At 40.7% G+C, this 15,437-nt stretch overlaps 1 protein-coding gene across 3 annotated transcripts in view; it reads right to left on the bottom strand.

Annotated features, from left to right (window-relative positions):
- The window catches only part of PSD3 (pleckstrin and Sec7 domain containing 3), a 702,311-nt gene that overhangs the window by 391,257 nt on the left and 295,617 nt on the right, over nt 1-15,437 (bottom strand). For all 3 annotated transcript variants that reach the window (XM_050801835.1, XM_050801836.1, XM_050801837.1), the window contains one exon: nt 10,563-10,671. In XM_050801835.1, the coding sequence (XP_050657792.1) occupies nt 10,563-10,671 (109 nt within the window). The remainder of the gene's footprint in view (nt 1-10,562; nt 10,672-15,437) is intronic.

Below are 15,437 nucleotides of genomic sequence, written 5' to 3'. Positions count from 1 at the left end.
AACTGCGACTGGTGTTTCTTCTCAACTCAAAAAACAAAACCACGTACAGCGAATTCTTATCTTTTTTACTTTTCTTTCTTTTCTATAACCTCATTTTAGAATTGATAGAGTGAGTTTTTAATCAAAACACAGCACGGCAGACGAGGACGGAAAGCCTACCGTTGTTCGCTCCTGCCGTTGTCTAGGTATTCTAGTGATGCTACTGTACTGCTTAATTACCTTGAACACATTTATTTTTTCACCGTATTAAGGGTATATTCTATTTTTTACAGTTAAATATGTATGTGTGAATCAGTATTAGAAAATGATGGCTTCTCCGAAGTATATAAATTCAGAGGCAGGAATGAGGGTGATGCCACATAACCATAGATTGTCCACATGGGTGGCTGAGATAGTGACCTTTGCATTCTGATGACTCAGCATACATGAACTTTGTTTCATGCATAAAATTATTTATAATTATAATTACAAACATAATTATAAACATATAATTATAAAACATAAATGAATTTCATGTTTACACTTGGGTCTCATCCTCGAGATATCTCATTATGTATATGAAAATATTCCAAAATTCAACAAAATCCAAAAAAAATCCCAAATCTGAACTCCTTCTGGTCCTAACATGATGGGATACTTAACCTGTACGATAAGCCATAAGCACAGGAAAAGATGCTCCATGTCATTAGTCATTACAAAAATGCAACGCAAAACCACAATGAGATACTACTTCATATCTCCTAGGATACTTATAATTTAAAAAGACAGAGAATAACAAGTATTGGCAAGAGTGTGGAAAAACACACAGACAAGCAATTTTTCCTCTGCCCTCACACCACAAGGAGTAGGCGATTGTCTCCACACACGAAGCAAGCAATCAGTCCTGCAGAGGATACCAGCCAGGTGTTCTCCAGTGCAATTCAGTTCCAACACTATCTACCTGGATACGGCATCAGGTCCTACAGGCTGAGGGCCTGGTCCCTCCACCCCACCCCTAACCCCATGCCCTAACCCCACCTCACCCCTGCCACTTTAGATCCCAGTTTTTTTTTTTTTTTTTTTTTTTTTTTTTTTTTTTGAGACGGAGTCTTGCTTTGTCGCCCAGGCTGGCGTGCAGTGGCCGGATCTCAGCTCACTGCAAGCTCCGCCTCCCGGGTTTACGCCATTCTCCTGCCTCAGCCTCCCGAGTAGCTGGGACTACAGGCGCCCACCACCTCGCCCGGCTAGTTTTTTGTATTTTTAGTAGAGACGGGGTTTCACCATATTAGCCAGGATGGTCTCGATCTCCTGACCTCGTGATCCGGCCGTCTCGGCCTCCCAAAGTGCTGGGATTACAGGCTTGAGCCACCGCGCCCGGCCTAGATCCCAGTTTAAAGCCCCAGGTTGTTTTATTTGTGCTTCTGACAGGCTCTAGATCAAGTATTCCACAACCCCTTCCTTGGGCTCAGTTTGCTACAGTGCCTCACAGAACTCAGGGAAACATTTACTTACATTTACTGGTTTATTATAAAGGGTATGACAAAGGATGCTGAAGAAGAGATGCACAGGGTATGTATGGGAAAAGGGGCACGTAACTTCCAAGCCCTCCCCAGGCGCCGCCCTCCAGAAACCTCCATGTGTTCAGCTATCCGAAAGCTCTCGAACTCTGTCCTTTCGTTTTTGTTTTTGTTTCTATTTTTTGTTTTGTTTTTTTCTAAGATGGAGTGTCACTCTGTTGCCCAGGCTGGGGTGCAATGGCGTGACCTTGGCTCACTGCAACCTCTACCTCCAGGGTTCAAGCAGTTCTCCTGCCTCAGCCTCCCAAGTAGCTGGGATGACAGGTTCACGCCACCACTCCTGGCTAATTTTTGTATTCTTAGTAGAGACGGGGTTTCACCACGTTGGCCAGGTTGGTCTCGAGCTCCTGCCTCGTGATCCGCCCTCCTCAGCCTCCCAAGGTACTGGGATTACAGGCAAGAACCACCACGGCCACCCCTTTTGGGTTTTTATGGAGGCTTCATCACACAGGAATGAATGAATAAATCATTGGCCAACTTAACCTTCAGCTCTTCTCTCCTGCCAGGATGCTGCTCACTGCTGCTGTGTAGCCACTGACCCAGGGGCTCTGGGCTGCTTACTTTCCCTGAACACACTTAGGAGAAAGTCCCAACCCTCCAATCCCGCTGTGTCCTTCTGGTGCCCAGCCCCGTCCTGAAGCTACCTAGGGGCTGACAGCCATCAGTCAACATATGAGCACACAAGAAAACATCATTGCGGACATTCTAAGGATTTTAGGAGGTGTACGCCAGGAAATGGGGACAAAAACCAAATACTTCACAATATTGCATCCTCATATACTACTGGTGGGAATGTAAAATTGTACAACTGTTGTGGAAAACAATTTAGAAGTTCCTCAAAAGGTTGAATGTAGAATCGCCATTTGACTTGGCAATTCTACTTCTAGCTATATACCCAAGAGAAATGAAAACATACATCCACTCAAAAACTTGTACAGCAGTTCTCCTAACAGCATTACTCACACAAGCCAAAAAGGAAAAGCAACCCTTAAATGATATGGTTTGCCTGTCCTCACCCAAATCTCACCTGGAATTGTAATAATCCCCACATGTCAAGGGTGGGGCCAGGTGGAGATAATGGAATCATGTGAGCAGTTTCCCCCACACTGTTCTCATGATAGCAAAGAAGTCTCACAAGATCTGATGGTTTCATAAATGGGAATTCCTCTGTACAAGTTCCCTCTTGCCTGGTGCCATGTAAGACGTGCCTTTGCTCTTCCTTCGTCTTCCAGCGCGATTGTGAGGCCTCTCCAGCCACGTGGAACTGTGAGTCCATTAAACCTCTTTCCTTTATAAATTACCCAGTCTCAGGTGTGTCTTTATTAGCAGCATGAGAACGGACTAATTTACTAAATTTCCCTCAAATGGTGAACAGACAAAATGTGTCCTATCCATATAACTGACTATTATTCCACATGAAAAAAGTAGAGGTAAATATTGATTCTGTTTATATGAAGTGTCCAGAATAAGAAAATCTCTAGAGACAAAAAGCAAATTAGTGGTTGCCTGAAGTGACAGCCAGTGGGTGTCCTCCCTCCCTCCCTTCCTCTCTCTCTCTTTCCTTCCTTCCTTCCTTTTTCTTTCCTTCTCTTTCTCTTTTTCTTTCTTTCCTTCCTTCCTTCCTTTCCTCCTTCTTTCTCTCTCTCTTTCTCTCTCCCTTCCTCTCCTCTGCTTTTCTTTTTTCCTTTCCTTTCCTTCCTTTCCCTTCCTTCCTCTTCCTCTTCCTTTTCCTTGTCCTCTTCCTCTTGCTCAAGACAAGGTCTCAATATGTTGCCCAGACTGGACTTGAACTCCTGAGCTCAAACAATCCTCCCAACTTTAGCCTCCCAAGCAGCTGGGACTACAGGCAGGAGTCACCAGCAAGTCTTTTCTTTTTAAGATGATGAAAATGTTCTAAAGTGGCCTGTGGTAATGGATGATGCACAATTCTATGAATGCACTAAATAGCCACTGAATTTTACACCTTAAATGGATGAATTGTATGGTTTACAAATTATATCTCAACAAAGTTATTTTTTAAAGTATTCAGCCTTCTGGGTCACTATGGCAGACAAGGATACAAATTCGTTTAATCTTCTCCAAGCCCTATGAAAACAGCAACAACCAATTTCAAAAGAAAATAAATTGATAACAGTGCTGAAAAAAAAAAAAAGAGTATAACCATAGACAAAATAACCATAGACAGAAGTCACAACCCCAAACAAGCCCAGAGCCCACACTTATCCTAACAGTAGAGCCACAGAGAAGCTAGAACCCCAGAGTTGGCAGGTCTGCAGACCTGGAATGGGAAGCAGAACATATGTCACCATGATTAACTGAAAAATTACCTGCAGAACAGCTTCCCATCCTAGCCCCTCCCACCCTGTTCCCCTACTCAGAGGCTTGCCTGCAGCAAGGCACTCAGCATGGGTCTAATCCCACCTGCACTTGTGCCAGTCCATACACCCCACCTCATAGAAACCCATTCCAGCCCTCTTCTATATGAAGGGAAGAGGCCTGCTAAGAACACATACTCCACACAGCCGGAGAAACTCTACCTGTCTATATTTAGGAACTCAAACTTTCATTCATGCATATGAGCAAACTCCAACATTTGAGGACTAACAGTGGCTTTCAAAAGAAGTTCCAAGATTTAATGAAACAGAACCGACCCTGGATGAAGCAGAAAACCAGGAAATAGAAGGTAATCACAGGGAGAAAAAAAAAATCTAATTTTTTATTTAGAGAGATTCAAAATAATGCATCCATAAAAAAGCAGACTGCAATAAAACTGAGTGACCAGAGAATGGGAAATAACTCTTGAAATCATAAATAAAACTATAAAAATGTTGTTAGAAAGAATGGAAGATCATGCTTTAAAATAGGAAAGAAAAATGAAAAGACATAGAAGATTGATCTAATCCAGGAGAACCAACATCCATCTAATAGGAACTGCAGAAGTAAAAATCATTCTTAAAAAGTAGAGAGGACACATATTTTCAGAGCTAAGGAAAGACATGACTGAAAGGGTTCCACATGCACCATATAGCAAGAACACAAGACTCACACTTCCAGAAATGTGAGTGGGGAGGGATCAAGAGAGCCCTGAAAGCTGTCCATAGAGAAAGAGCCAATTACCCACAGGTGAGATCTCAAAGGTCTTTACATTTAAAAGAAGAGACTCCTGTGCATACTACGATTAAAGGCCAATTAAGCCAATAAATTAAAGCAAAAGAAGGGATTAAAGGATTTAAATATTTTGAAACGCACCATGCAAATTCTACCACTTGTAATTCATTCCCTCATTTCGTTACCTAATTTTTTTTATAAGAAGCATAAACTTAGATTCCAAATCTGCTTGATTTCCCAAACAGTGAAACCTGAGACGGGCCGTAAACTTTCACGTACAAGTCTTTGCATGCACATACGCTTTCATTTCTCTTGGGTAAATATCAAGAAATGGAATGGCCTAGTGGTACAAAAGGTGTATCTTTAACTTCTTAACTGTTTCTACTGCTTTTTTTTTTTTTTTTTTTCCGAAACGGAGTCTCACTCTGTCACAGGCTGGAGTGCAGTGGTGCGATCTCAGCTCACCGCAACCTCTGCCTCCCAGGTTCAAGCGATTCTCCTGCCTCAGCCTCCTGAGTACCTGGGATGACAGGCATGTGCAACCACACCTAGCTAATTTTTGTATTTTTAGTAGAGACGGTGTTTCACCATGTTGGCCAGGATGGTCTCCATCTCTTGATCTCGTGATCTGCCCGCCTTGGTCTCCCAAAGTGCTGGGATTACAGGCATGAGCCACCGCACTCGGCCTTCAGCTGTTTTTAAACAATTGGACCGCTTACATTCCCACCACCAGTGTGTAAGAGTTCAGCAGCTCCACTTTCTTGCCAATCACAATATGGCCGGTCTTTTTAATTTTAGCCATTCTAGTAGATTTTATTAGTATCTCATTGTGGTTTTCATTTCCATTTCCCTAATGACTAACAATGTTGAGCACCTTTACATGTGCTTACCTGCCATCCATATCTGTTACAATTTTTTGCCCATTTTTTTTTTTTTTTCCCATTAGGGGGTTTGCCTTCTTCTCACTGAGATATAAGAGCTCTCTATGTATTCTAGATACAAGTCCTTTGTTGGATCTCCAACACAAAACGTCCATGGTCAAACTGCTGAGAAACCCTGATCTAGTTAATTTTGCCGAAAAGAACCATATTACACCCTGATCTAGTTAATTTTGCTGAAAAGAACCATATTACACGGCAAGGAGTCATGTATCTACACATGATTCACTTTACCTTTAAAAATAAAACAGGCAATTTTTAAAAAACTGACATGAGATACTTCTTAAAATCATATGCTACAGAATCCATTTACATCTAAGTCCAGCAAGTACCTTACCTATTCATACTTCTGACCATAAATCACCATAAAGAGAAAATTTGCTTAGACAATATGATTTAGAATGAGTTCCAACTAAAAGAAAACTAACATTTTAATAAAATTTTGGTATGTCTTTCAGAGGCTTCCAAGCAGCTAAGCTCTCACTACACAATCACTTTAGAACCTTAAAAGTATAACACATTTCCTATGGCTCCCCTACTAGCCCTACCCAACTCTTTTCTTTTAGTGATGGGCTCCGAACAGTTCAGGTGATGGCAGCAGGGAGGCAATGTGAAAACAGTTCTCCTCCTTCCTCCGCTAGTCATCAGGTACCTTCCCCAACAGAAAAGTCCCCGAAGGCCTCCCTCAGAGCCTGTGTATTCTGATCCTGGTTGCCATTCTAACACAGCACATTTATAGCATATTTCAGGAGAGTGGGGTGAGGTGACTTTTACATCTTTCCAACCTGAGAGTTGGTTTTCCCACAGGAACAGATGACGTCACATTTCAAACAGGATGCAGAACCGAGGAACCTGGATCATGGTCTCAAACCTACCAACAAGTTTGGGGCTAATTAATTCATTCTCGAGTCCTCAGTTTCCTCATCTATAAAATGCAAAAGAACTTCTACTATTTCTTCCAACATAAGGATTCTGATACTTCAATATATAAACTAGTTTCCTAACAGCTAAACACTGACTGGGTACTATGTGCCAAACCTTGAGCTGTGTATTCACAATCTCATTCAATTTCCACTACAACTCTATGAAGAAGTTACTACCATTATCCCTATTTTTCAGATGAAGAAACTGAGGAGGCTCAGCGACCTATCCACAGGCCCCTGTCATAGGCTGGGACCCAGGCTCCGCTGCTGCTGCCACGGGCACCCTGCATTCAGTAAAGTGGGAGGAACAGGATACAGCTTTATTCCAGCCACAGACAGCTGTGAGGAGTAATTACAGTCAGAGAGTTCCAAAAACCCACACAAACTCTAAAAAGCAAGTTTAGGACCATTTATGAAGTTCTACAACTCTCCAAACAACTGAGTAAACCATGAAGGTGCCTATCTTCCCTCATTACATCAAATAACTTCCAATTACTGGCATGCTGTACCTAATAAGAGGACTGCACTGAAGCCGAGACTTCTCATAGGCCATCAGAGAGACTCGATTCTTAACCGGATTCTAAAGCATCTCAGCTGTGTGCCTTTAGGCATGTTCTTTAATACCTCTGAAGCTCATTTTCCTCACCTACTTATTTTTAAAAGTCTGTAAAGTCTTCACCTTGCCTAAGGAGGCACTACATGATATGGCCCTTTTCTAAATGGTAATCTTTCTGAATTTATCTCTCAATGATGATGTCTGCAGACTAACCGGGCTACTCTTCCCCAGTTCCTCAAACAATTTCTGTTTCCTGCTTATGCCATTTCTTCCATTTGAAATGCTCTTCCTGCAAAATTCTACTATTCAGAATTATACTCAACCTTCAAGGCTAAGTTCAACTTCCACCTCCTCTATAGAGTCATCACCAGACGAACTGAAAGTGATCATTCTTTCTTGCTGTCATTTGGAGACATATTGTTTCTCCTTAGCTAAAGAATAAGAAACTTATGAGTAAGAAGCACATCTTCTACGTCTCTGCACCTTCAATGTGCCAAACACAAGTAACCTGTGCATAGGTGCTCATTAAATGTATTTGTTCAATAATGTATGCATCCTTTCACACCTACAGAATAACATCACACCAGCAGTAACTACCACCGACCATTTTTACCAAGGCAAATAAGAAACAAAAGGTTTAAAGTGTCATTTTGATTTGCCTTGGCTATGATATATCTGAGCTGCTGATACAGGGAAAACTACTCAAAACCCATGAGTACGGAAGAACCAAACTCACTCACCAATAAGTCAGAGAACTATGTAGACATTTGGTATTATCTCTATACAGTTAAGTAAAAATCCGTTTTATTATAGTCAAAAAAAAAAAGCTTAATTAGCAAAAAAATCACAATGTCACATTCGAAGTTAAGTCTTTGCCAGGGAGTTTTATTTTATTTTTTAAATTTTTTGTTTACTTTTTGAGACAGAGTCTCACTCAGTCATCCAGGCTCAAGTGCAGTGGCATGATCTCGGCTCACTGCAACTTCTGCCTCCTGGGCTCAAACAATTCTTGTGCCTCAGTCTCCCGAGTAGCTAGAATTACAGGCACATGTCACCATGCCCAGCTAATTTTTGTATTTTTAGTAGAGACAGGCTTTCACCATGTTGGCCAGGCTGGTCTCAAACTCCTGACCTCAGGTGATCCACCTGTCTCGGCCTCCCAAAGTGCTGAGATTAGAGGTGTGAGCAACCATGCCAGGCCAATGCCAGAGTTTTTAAAAGCCTTGGGATAACTATAATCAGTACCCCCATCAGGGAACGAGTAAACAGATGATTAGGTACCTCAAACTTCAAGCCCAGAATAGTTAGGTATTTATGATACATGACAAACAGCATAAATGGCTACAATGCATGTTAAGTATAAGAGATATACTATGAAACACATTCTCCTCTAAATTAGGACACTGTGATAAAAGCCAAATGATTTTTAAAAATAATTTAGCTATTTTTTTTACTGTATCTAAGAGTTCCCAATGATTAAGATATCTAATAAATATTTACTTTTTAAGCTAAAAGAAGTTATTATATGGCTGTGTATCCACTGCCTTCTTGGTATCCTCAAATACTGTGGAGTTATTAAATAATCCCATCTAACATGTGAGTCAAAAATGTGTAGTTCATAGCTGGCTTTCTTCAACTGAGCAACAGCTGTATTAAGTCAGATTCTTGGTCTTCCCAAAACAAAAATCAGTGTCAGATAATGATAGAGCTGAAAAATGTAAGGATTGTACTTATAATATCAGCCTCAAAGGTCAGGGATATGATGATGATGGTCATGGTTATCACAACAATTAATAGCAGCAAACACTTTTATAGCACTTATTACATACCAAGCATAACTCTAAGATCTTTTTTTTTTTTTTTTTTTTTTTTTTTTTGAGATGGAGTCTCACTCTGTTGCCCAGGCTGAAGTGCAGTGGCGTGATCTCGGCTCACTGCAAGCTCCGCCTCCCGGGTTCACACCATTCTCCTGCCTCAGCCTCCCGAGTAGCTGGGACCACAGGTGCCCGCCACCATGCCCGGCTAATTTTTTGTATTTTTAGTAGAGACGGGACATGACTCTAAGATCTTTATAAATGTAAACTTAATTCATCCTCAAAAGAATTCTAAGACATATGTCACTATAATTGCATTTTACAGATGAGAAAACTGAGCCACAAATAAGTTGGATAACTTTGCAAGGTCACACAGTTTGTAAGATACAAGGCCAGGGTTCAAATTCAAGAAGTCTAGATCCAGAACTCAGAGAATATTAACCACATGCAATGGCCTTTTCCAATCTAACTCTCAAGATATGCTAATATCCCCTTTATCATCAGTTTTCCATAGATAAAGTTCAATGTTTTGAAATTCTATACAAAGCTATTTGCATTTTTATCTTGTACCTCCTTCTAGGAAAATGCCTTCAAAAAAGTATTGCCTTAACAGGATGAGCTCTGCGGTGAGACAAACCTGCATTAAACTCCTGGCTCTGCTGTGTGAGTGATTGTGATTGGGAGGAGATTACTTCAATCCCTCATCTGGAAAATGGGGATAACAGTACCAACTTTTATATACGGTTATTGTGATGATTAGCATAGTGCCTTACCACACGGTAAGTAATGTAGTAGGTTAACTAATATTGTTACTAGTAATAGTTCTATTTGTTCTAAATTTACCTGTTTCAAATCGAAGAATGTTGTTTCTAGTTCCAGAATACTAAGTTTGCTGACTAGATTAGGCCAATATTAAAAAGTATTAAAAATAAGCAAGAGCTACAACAACCTCCAAAGTAAAGATTGCGGTGTCTGAAAATCATTGTGGAAATGTTTCCTAATAATATATTTTGTTAGTGAAAAACAAGCACCAAGGGCTGGGCACAGTGGCTTACATCTGTAAACTCAGTGCTTTGTGGGGCTGAGGCAGGAGGACGGCTTGAGGCCAGGAGTTTGAGACCAGCCTGGGCAGCATAGCCAGACCTTGTATCTTAAAAAAAAAAAAAAAAAAGTATATTTTTTAATTAGTCGGATGTGGTGGCATGTGCCTGTAGTCCCAGCTACTTGGGAGGTTGAGGCAGAAGGATCATTTGAGCCTGGAGGTTGAGGGTGCAGTAAGCTAGGATGATACCACTGCATGCCAGCCTGGATGACAGACCACGACTTTGTCTCAAAAAAAAAACCACCAAAAACACATTAGTCAATATATACAACAATGGTAACTATGGAAAACTCTTATGAAAATTGGTTAATTCTTGGAATTTCAAATATCAGAAGCTGAGAGTTCTTCAAACCAAGAACGTGACTTGAAATTACCAAGAATAGGCCACAAGAATTACATGAAATATTTGTGGATTCTACATCCTGGGAAGATTGTTTTGATGAATAATTAGAGCAAGCAGGTTTCACAGAGGTAAGAAGAAAGTAATGCAGGTGGAGAAAAATCACTGTGAAATCACAGCTCTTCTTACCTTTTACCTGGGAGAGGGATATCAGGAAATACTTACTAGTATCTGGAGTTTTCCCTTCAGCTCTGCCAAATAAAAATTCGTATTTGGCCTTAGCAACACTCTGGGAATGTGCAGATGCATTGTTCACCCAAACAAATGTCTCTGCCTGCAAAATTAGAACAAAACAAAGACACATTTAAAATACATCATAAAAAAATACATCATAAATCAAATTATCCAACATGGGATTGGTAAAGTAATTATGGCATATGTACTTGATGCTATCTAACCATTCAAAATGAAACATGAAAAATACAACATGAAAAGAATCAGAATACAAACTATCACTGCATTATTACAACTATATAAAAATGTACACATATAAACATCTATAGGGAAGTCAGCGGAAAATAAAAAGGATGGCTTGAATGGGAGGCTGAATTATGGTCGGTTTTTTAAAAATTAATGTTACTTTTCTGCAAGTAGAAAACTATATTTTGGCTGGGCGTGGTAGCTCACATCTGTAATCTCAGCACTTTGAGAGGTCAAAGTGGGTGGATCACTACGTCAGGATTTCGAGACCAGCCTGACCAACATGGTGAAACCCCATCTCTACTAAAAATACAAAACTTAGTTGGGCCTGGTGGTTCCTGTAATATCAGCTACTCAGGAGGATGAGGCAAGAGAATCGCTTGAACCAGGGAGGCAGAGGCTGTAGTGAGCCGAGATCGCGCCACTGCACTCCAGCCTGGCTGACAGAGCAAGAATCCATCTTAAAAAAAAAAAAAAAAAAAAAAAAAAAAAAAAGAAAGAAAACTGTAATTTGTTTTTAAACACATCATTTTCCAAGTGATTATCATTACCCACAGTCCATAACAGGAATATTTCTTTGTGTGGCTTCTGTTAAAGTACACCAACAAAAAAAAAAACAGTCTTTCCCCAAAAGAGATCCCATTTTTACATAATCAGGAACACCATTCAGCCGAACAGGGCATGGAACAGAACTGCCAGGCATCCCATTTATACCGATTGTCCTACATTTCAACATCTGTCCCAGGGTCCTGTGTAATTCCTAAAGTCCCTTATTTGAAACAAGAACTACAAAGGTGATGGTGAAAATGGCACATTCTCTGAACTCCTAAGACCTCCTTCCTCACTGTTTCAGGCAACTCTCAAAACCCAGGAGTGCCTCTATTCTCTGGCTGAAGACTAATTAAAAATAAGTAGCATGGAAAAAAAATTCAAGACACAAAGAAATTTGACCTAGCCCAGTCAGGCGGACCTTCTTTTGCCTCTTTACTCTGAACCTGAACATTAACCAGGATACAGATCATCACCCATACTGGTTTCTACCCACTGGTTATGAGACATCGTCTTTTCTCATGTCTGATCAGTGACTGACCATTCACTTTGGGGGAGAGAAGCGTGAAGGGTTTTTATCAGCAACCAAGTAACTATTTCAAAGAGGGAAACGTCAGTATTTCTATTCTATGCTTTGGAGCAGAAATGACTGACAATAGTAGGAGGACCCTACCACAACTCCACCACCCCACTGGAGACAGGTTCAGGGGGCAGACTCCACTTTGTTCTTCAACACCAATAGCAAAGAGCTAGTGTGCACAACATTCAGATAGCAATTTCTTAAAAGAGCTCCACTACCACTTAATGTTCATAATGCGTCAAACATATCAGTCTGAAAAGGTGCATACTCCTCTTGGTGTTACGTGTTTGATAATCACAGGTTGTTAATTATCCTTTTCCCCAATAGAGAGGAAATATTAATTTTGTGATATGTTTGGGGAGCTTCAGGCTACTAAAAGAGGAACCTAGCCAAGGGGCTGCCACCTAAGGTGCCCTAATTTAGGCAGGTGGTTAGGGAAAGCTCTCTGAGAAACTAACAGGTACAGAGATGAGAAATATGACAGGCTGGGGAAGGTCAGCAACATATTGGCGGGAAGGCCATACGCATGGCATTAAGGAATGGAAGGACAGATGAGGTTACTCAGATAACTCAGAGAAGGCCAATGTGGCCACAGAAGAGAGGATGAGCGGGCAAGTTTAAAGACTTGCAGGATGAAGAGTATAGGTCAAGGAAAAGATGAAGCAGTTTGATGGGTTTGACGGGAAGCCATTGAAGGGTTTTATGGGATACAGTCATTCATTTGCATTTTAAAAGATTATTCATTTACACTTTCAAAAGATCATATGGGTGTTATATGGAAAATGAATTGGAGTGAGACAAGAAGAAGCAGAGATACCAGCTAGAAATCCAAATGAGAACAGGGAAGCTTGGAGGAAGTAGGCAAAATTTAAATAAATTTTGGATGAATTAAATTTTGGATGAATTACAATATATTTTGTAGGAAGAATTACACAGCTTTCTGATAAACTGGATTTAAAGAATGAGGGAAAGGGGCCGGGCACAGTGGCTTATGCCTTTAATCTTAGCACTTTGGGAGGCCGAAGTGGGTGGATCACTTGAGGTCAGGACTTCAAGACTAGCCTGGCCAACATGGCGAAACCCCATCTCTACTAAAAAATACAAAAATTGGCCAGGCGTGGTGCCATGCACCTGTGATCCCAGCTACTCAGGAGGCTAAGGCAGGAGCATCACTTGAACCTGGGAGATGGAGGTTGCAGTGAGCCGAGATGGCGCCACTGCACTCCAGCCTGGGCGACAAGAGCGAAACTCCGTCTCAGAAAAGGGGGAAAAAAAAAACAAAGAGGCAAAGGGAGAGATTAAGGATAACTATAATAGATACTAACCACTTATTCCATGCCAGGCACTGTTCTAACGTAATATATGGAATATCTCATTTAATGCTCAGAACAATTCTATGAGGTGGGGGCTACTGTCATCCCCATCTCATAGGTGGGAAAAAGGAGGCAATGAGAGGCTAAACAATTTTTCCAAAGATACATGAATCCCAGATTCACATCCAAGCAGTCCAAATCTAGAACGCTTGGCGCTGGGGATGACTCCCAGGGATCTGGCTTGAACAACCAGTGGCATGTACTGAGAATGGGAAGACTACAGAAGAAACAGTACCAATAGCCTGCATTTGGGCTTCCAAGTGATCCCCCAAGGACTCGCTAAAACATCAGAAAAGAATGTTTTAATAAAGGAATCCATTACCAGGGTGCTAGAAAACAAGAAAAGATCTATAAAGCAAAAGTTTCAAGAAATTCCAAGAAGATAAATTTTTGATTAGAATCTCAACTTTAAGGCCAAGAGCTATTTTCTAAAGCAAGGTTCCCCTTGAGCAAGGATTCTTAACCTCAGGTCCATGGGGAAGGAAGTGCCCATCAAGAGAATTCTGGAAGTATGAAGCTGGGGAGGGGGTGATTTACATCTTTACTTGCATTTACCTTGAGATGAAATTTAGCATGTTTCAAATACAAATGTAAGCAACAAACCAGAGTATTGGTAGCAATAACTATAACTTGTCATCAGTAGAAATCAATCATTTTCATATCATGTAACAGTTACTGCAGATATCTTGAAATATTTATACTCATCCCTAGTTTGACGTGATCATTGTTACTAGACTCACCATTAAATCTTGTTATCAATAAAGAAACTTGGCATTTTTGTTTTTTTAGAGATGGGATCTAGATATATTGCCCCAACTGGACTCAAACTCTTGGCCTCAAGCAATCCTACTGCCTAAGCCTCCTGAGAAGCTGGGATACATATATTATCATACCACAAGTGTAATACTTCGGTAGCCAATCAAATTGGTTTCTTTTGCAATTCTATCTATATTATTGTATGCATTTGAAATGCATTATTCTGACAAAAGATCTAGAATTTTATCAGACTATCAAGAGGGGCCTGCTCAAGACTATTGTTTCTCAAACTGTAGCTCATGATCCATTAGTGGCTTGTAAAATCACTTTAGCGGATCATGACCATATTTTAATATAGATAAGTTTATACACAGATATCTATTTAATAGAATAAAAGTAAAAATACCAGAGCGGAAAACACATTGTAAGATAAGCATTGTTTCATGGAATGTCTAAGTCACACATGCATGTGAGTGTGTGTACTGAGTCATGATTAAAAGTGTATTTCTCAAGGTTGTGCATGACCTAAACTGCTTGAAACACATTACCCTACAGTGGTTCTCAAAATTTGTCACGAATTAGCATCACCTACAGCACCAATTAAAACACGTACTGCTGGGGTCCATCCCAGAGTTTCTGATTCTGTAGGTCTGAGGTGGGGCCTGAGAATCTGCATTTTCTAACAATTTTTCAGGTGATGCTGATGTTGCTGGTCCAGGAACCATCTTTTTTGTGAACCACTGCTCTAGACCAATGGTTTTCATACTTCGTTGTATATATGAATCACCTGGAATCTTGTTAAAACATAAACCGAGCAGGTTAAGGTGGGGCCTGGGACTCTGCATTCCTAAAAGTTCCCAGGTGACCCTGAGCCACAGACCAGCTTTGAGGAGCAAGGCTTGAAGGCGCTAAGGCTTCAGAGTGAAGCAGTGTTCAAAGCACACTCAGACTACCACAAAAGCAAAACTTTGTTTTAAAAGGGCTGCTCTACCTAGAAGTAAAATTCACTAAAGAGCTCTGCTTAATAAAGGGTTCCATTAACATACTCCACCTTGCTAAACAATATAAAATTCATTCTGCTTGCATTTGTGTGGAGGCTAAAGTAACTCTGTCTTGGAAGCTAATATGCCATGTTGACTTCTGATTAACCCCAGTTCTGGGAATGCCTCTGAGATTCCAATTTATCTACTGCTCCTTGCGTAATAGCACATACTTACAGTAAATCCTGCCCTTAGATCAAATTCCTACCTATTCCCTCTGAAGCTTGTGTGCCCCTTTCCTATGGGATATAATCCCTGCGTCTGGGGCATAAGGGCATGGAGATCTACCCGTCTTGTAGTTGCCCAAAACCACACGTCTGTC

Source organism: Macaca thibetana, chromosome 8 (genome assembly GCF_024542745.1).
Source record: "Macaca thibetana thibetana isolate TM-01 chromosome 8, ASM2454274v1, whole genome shotgun sequence".
Classification (NCBI taxonomy): Eukaryota; Metazoa; Chordata; class Mammalia; order Primates; family Cercopithecidae; genus Macaca; species Macaca thibetana.
This window is presented reverse-complemented; position numbering and strand designations above follow the sequence as displayed.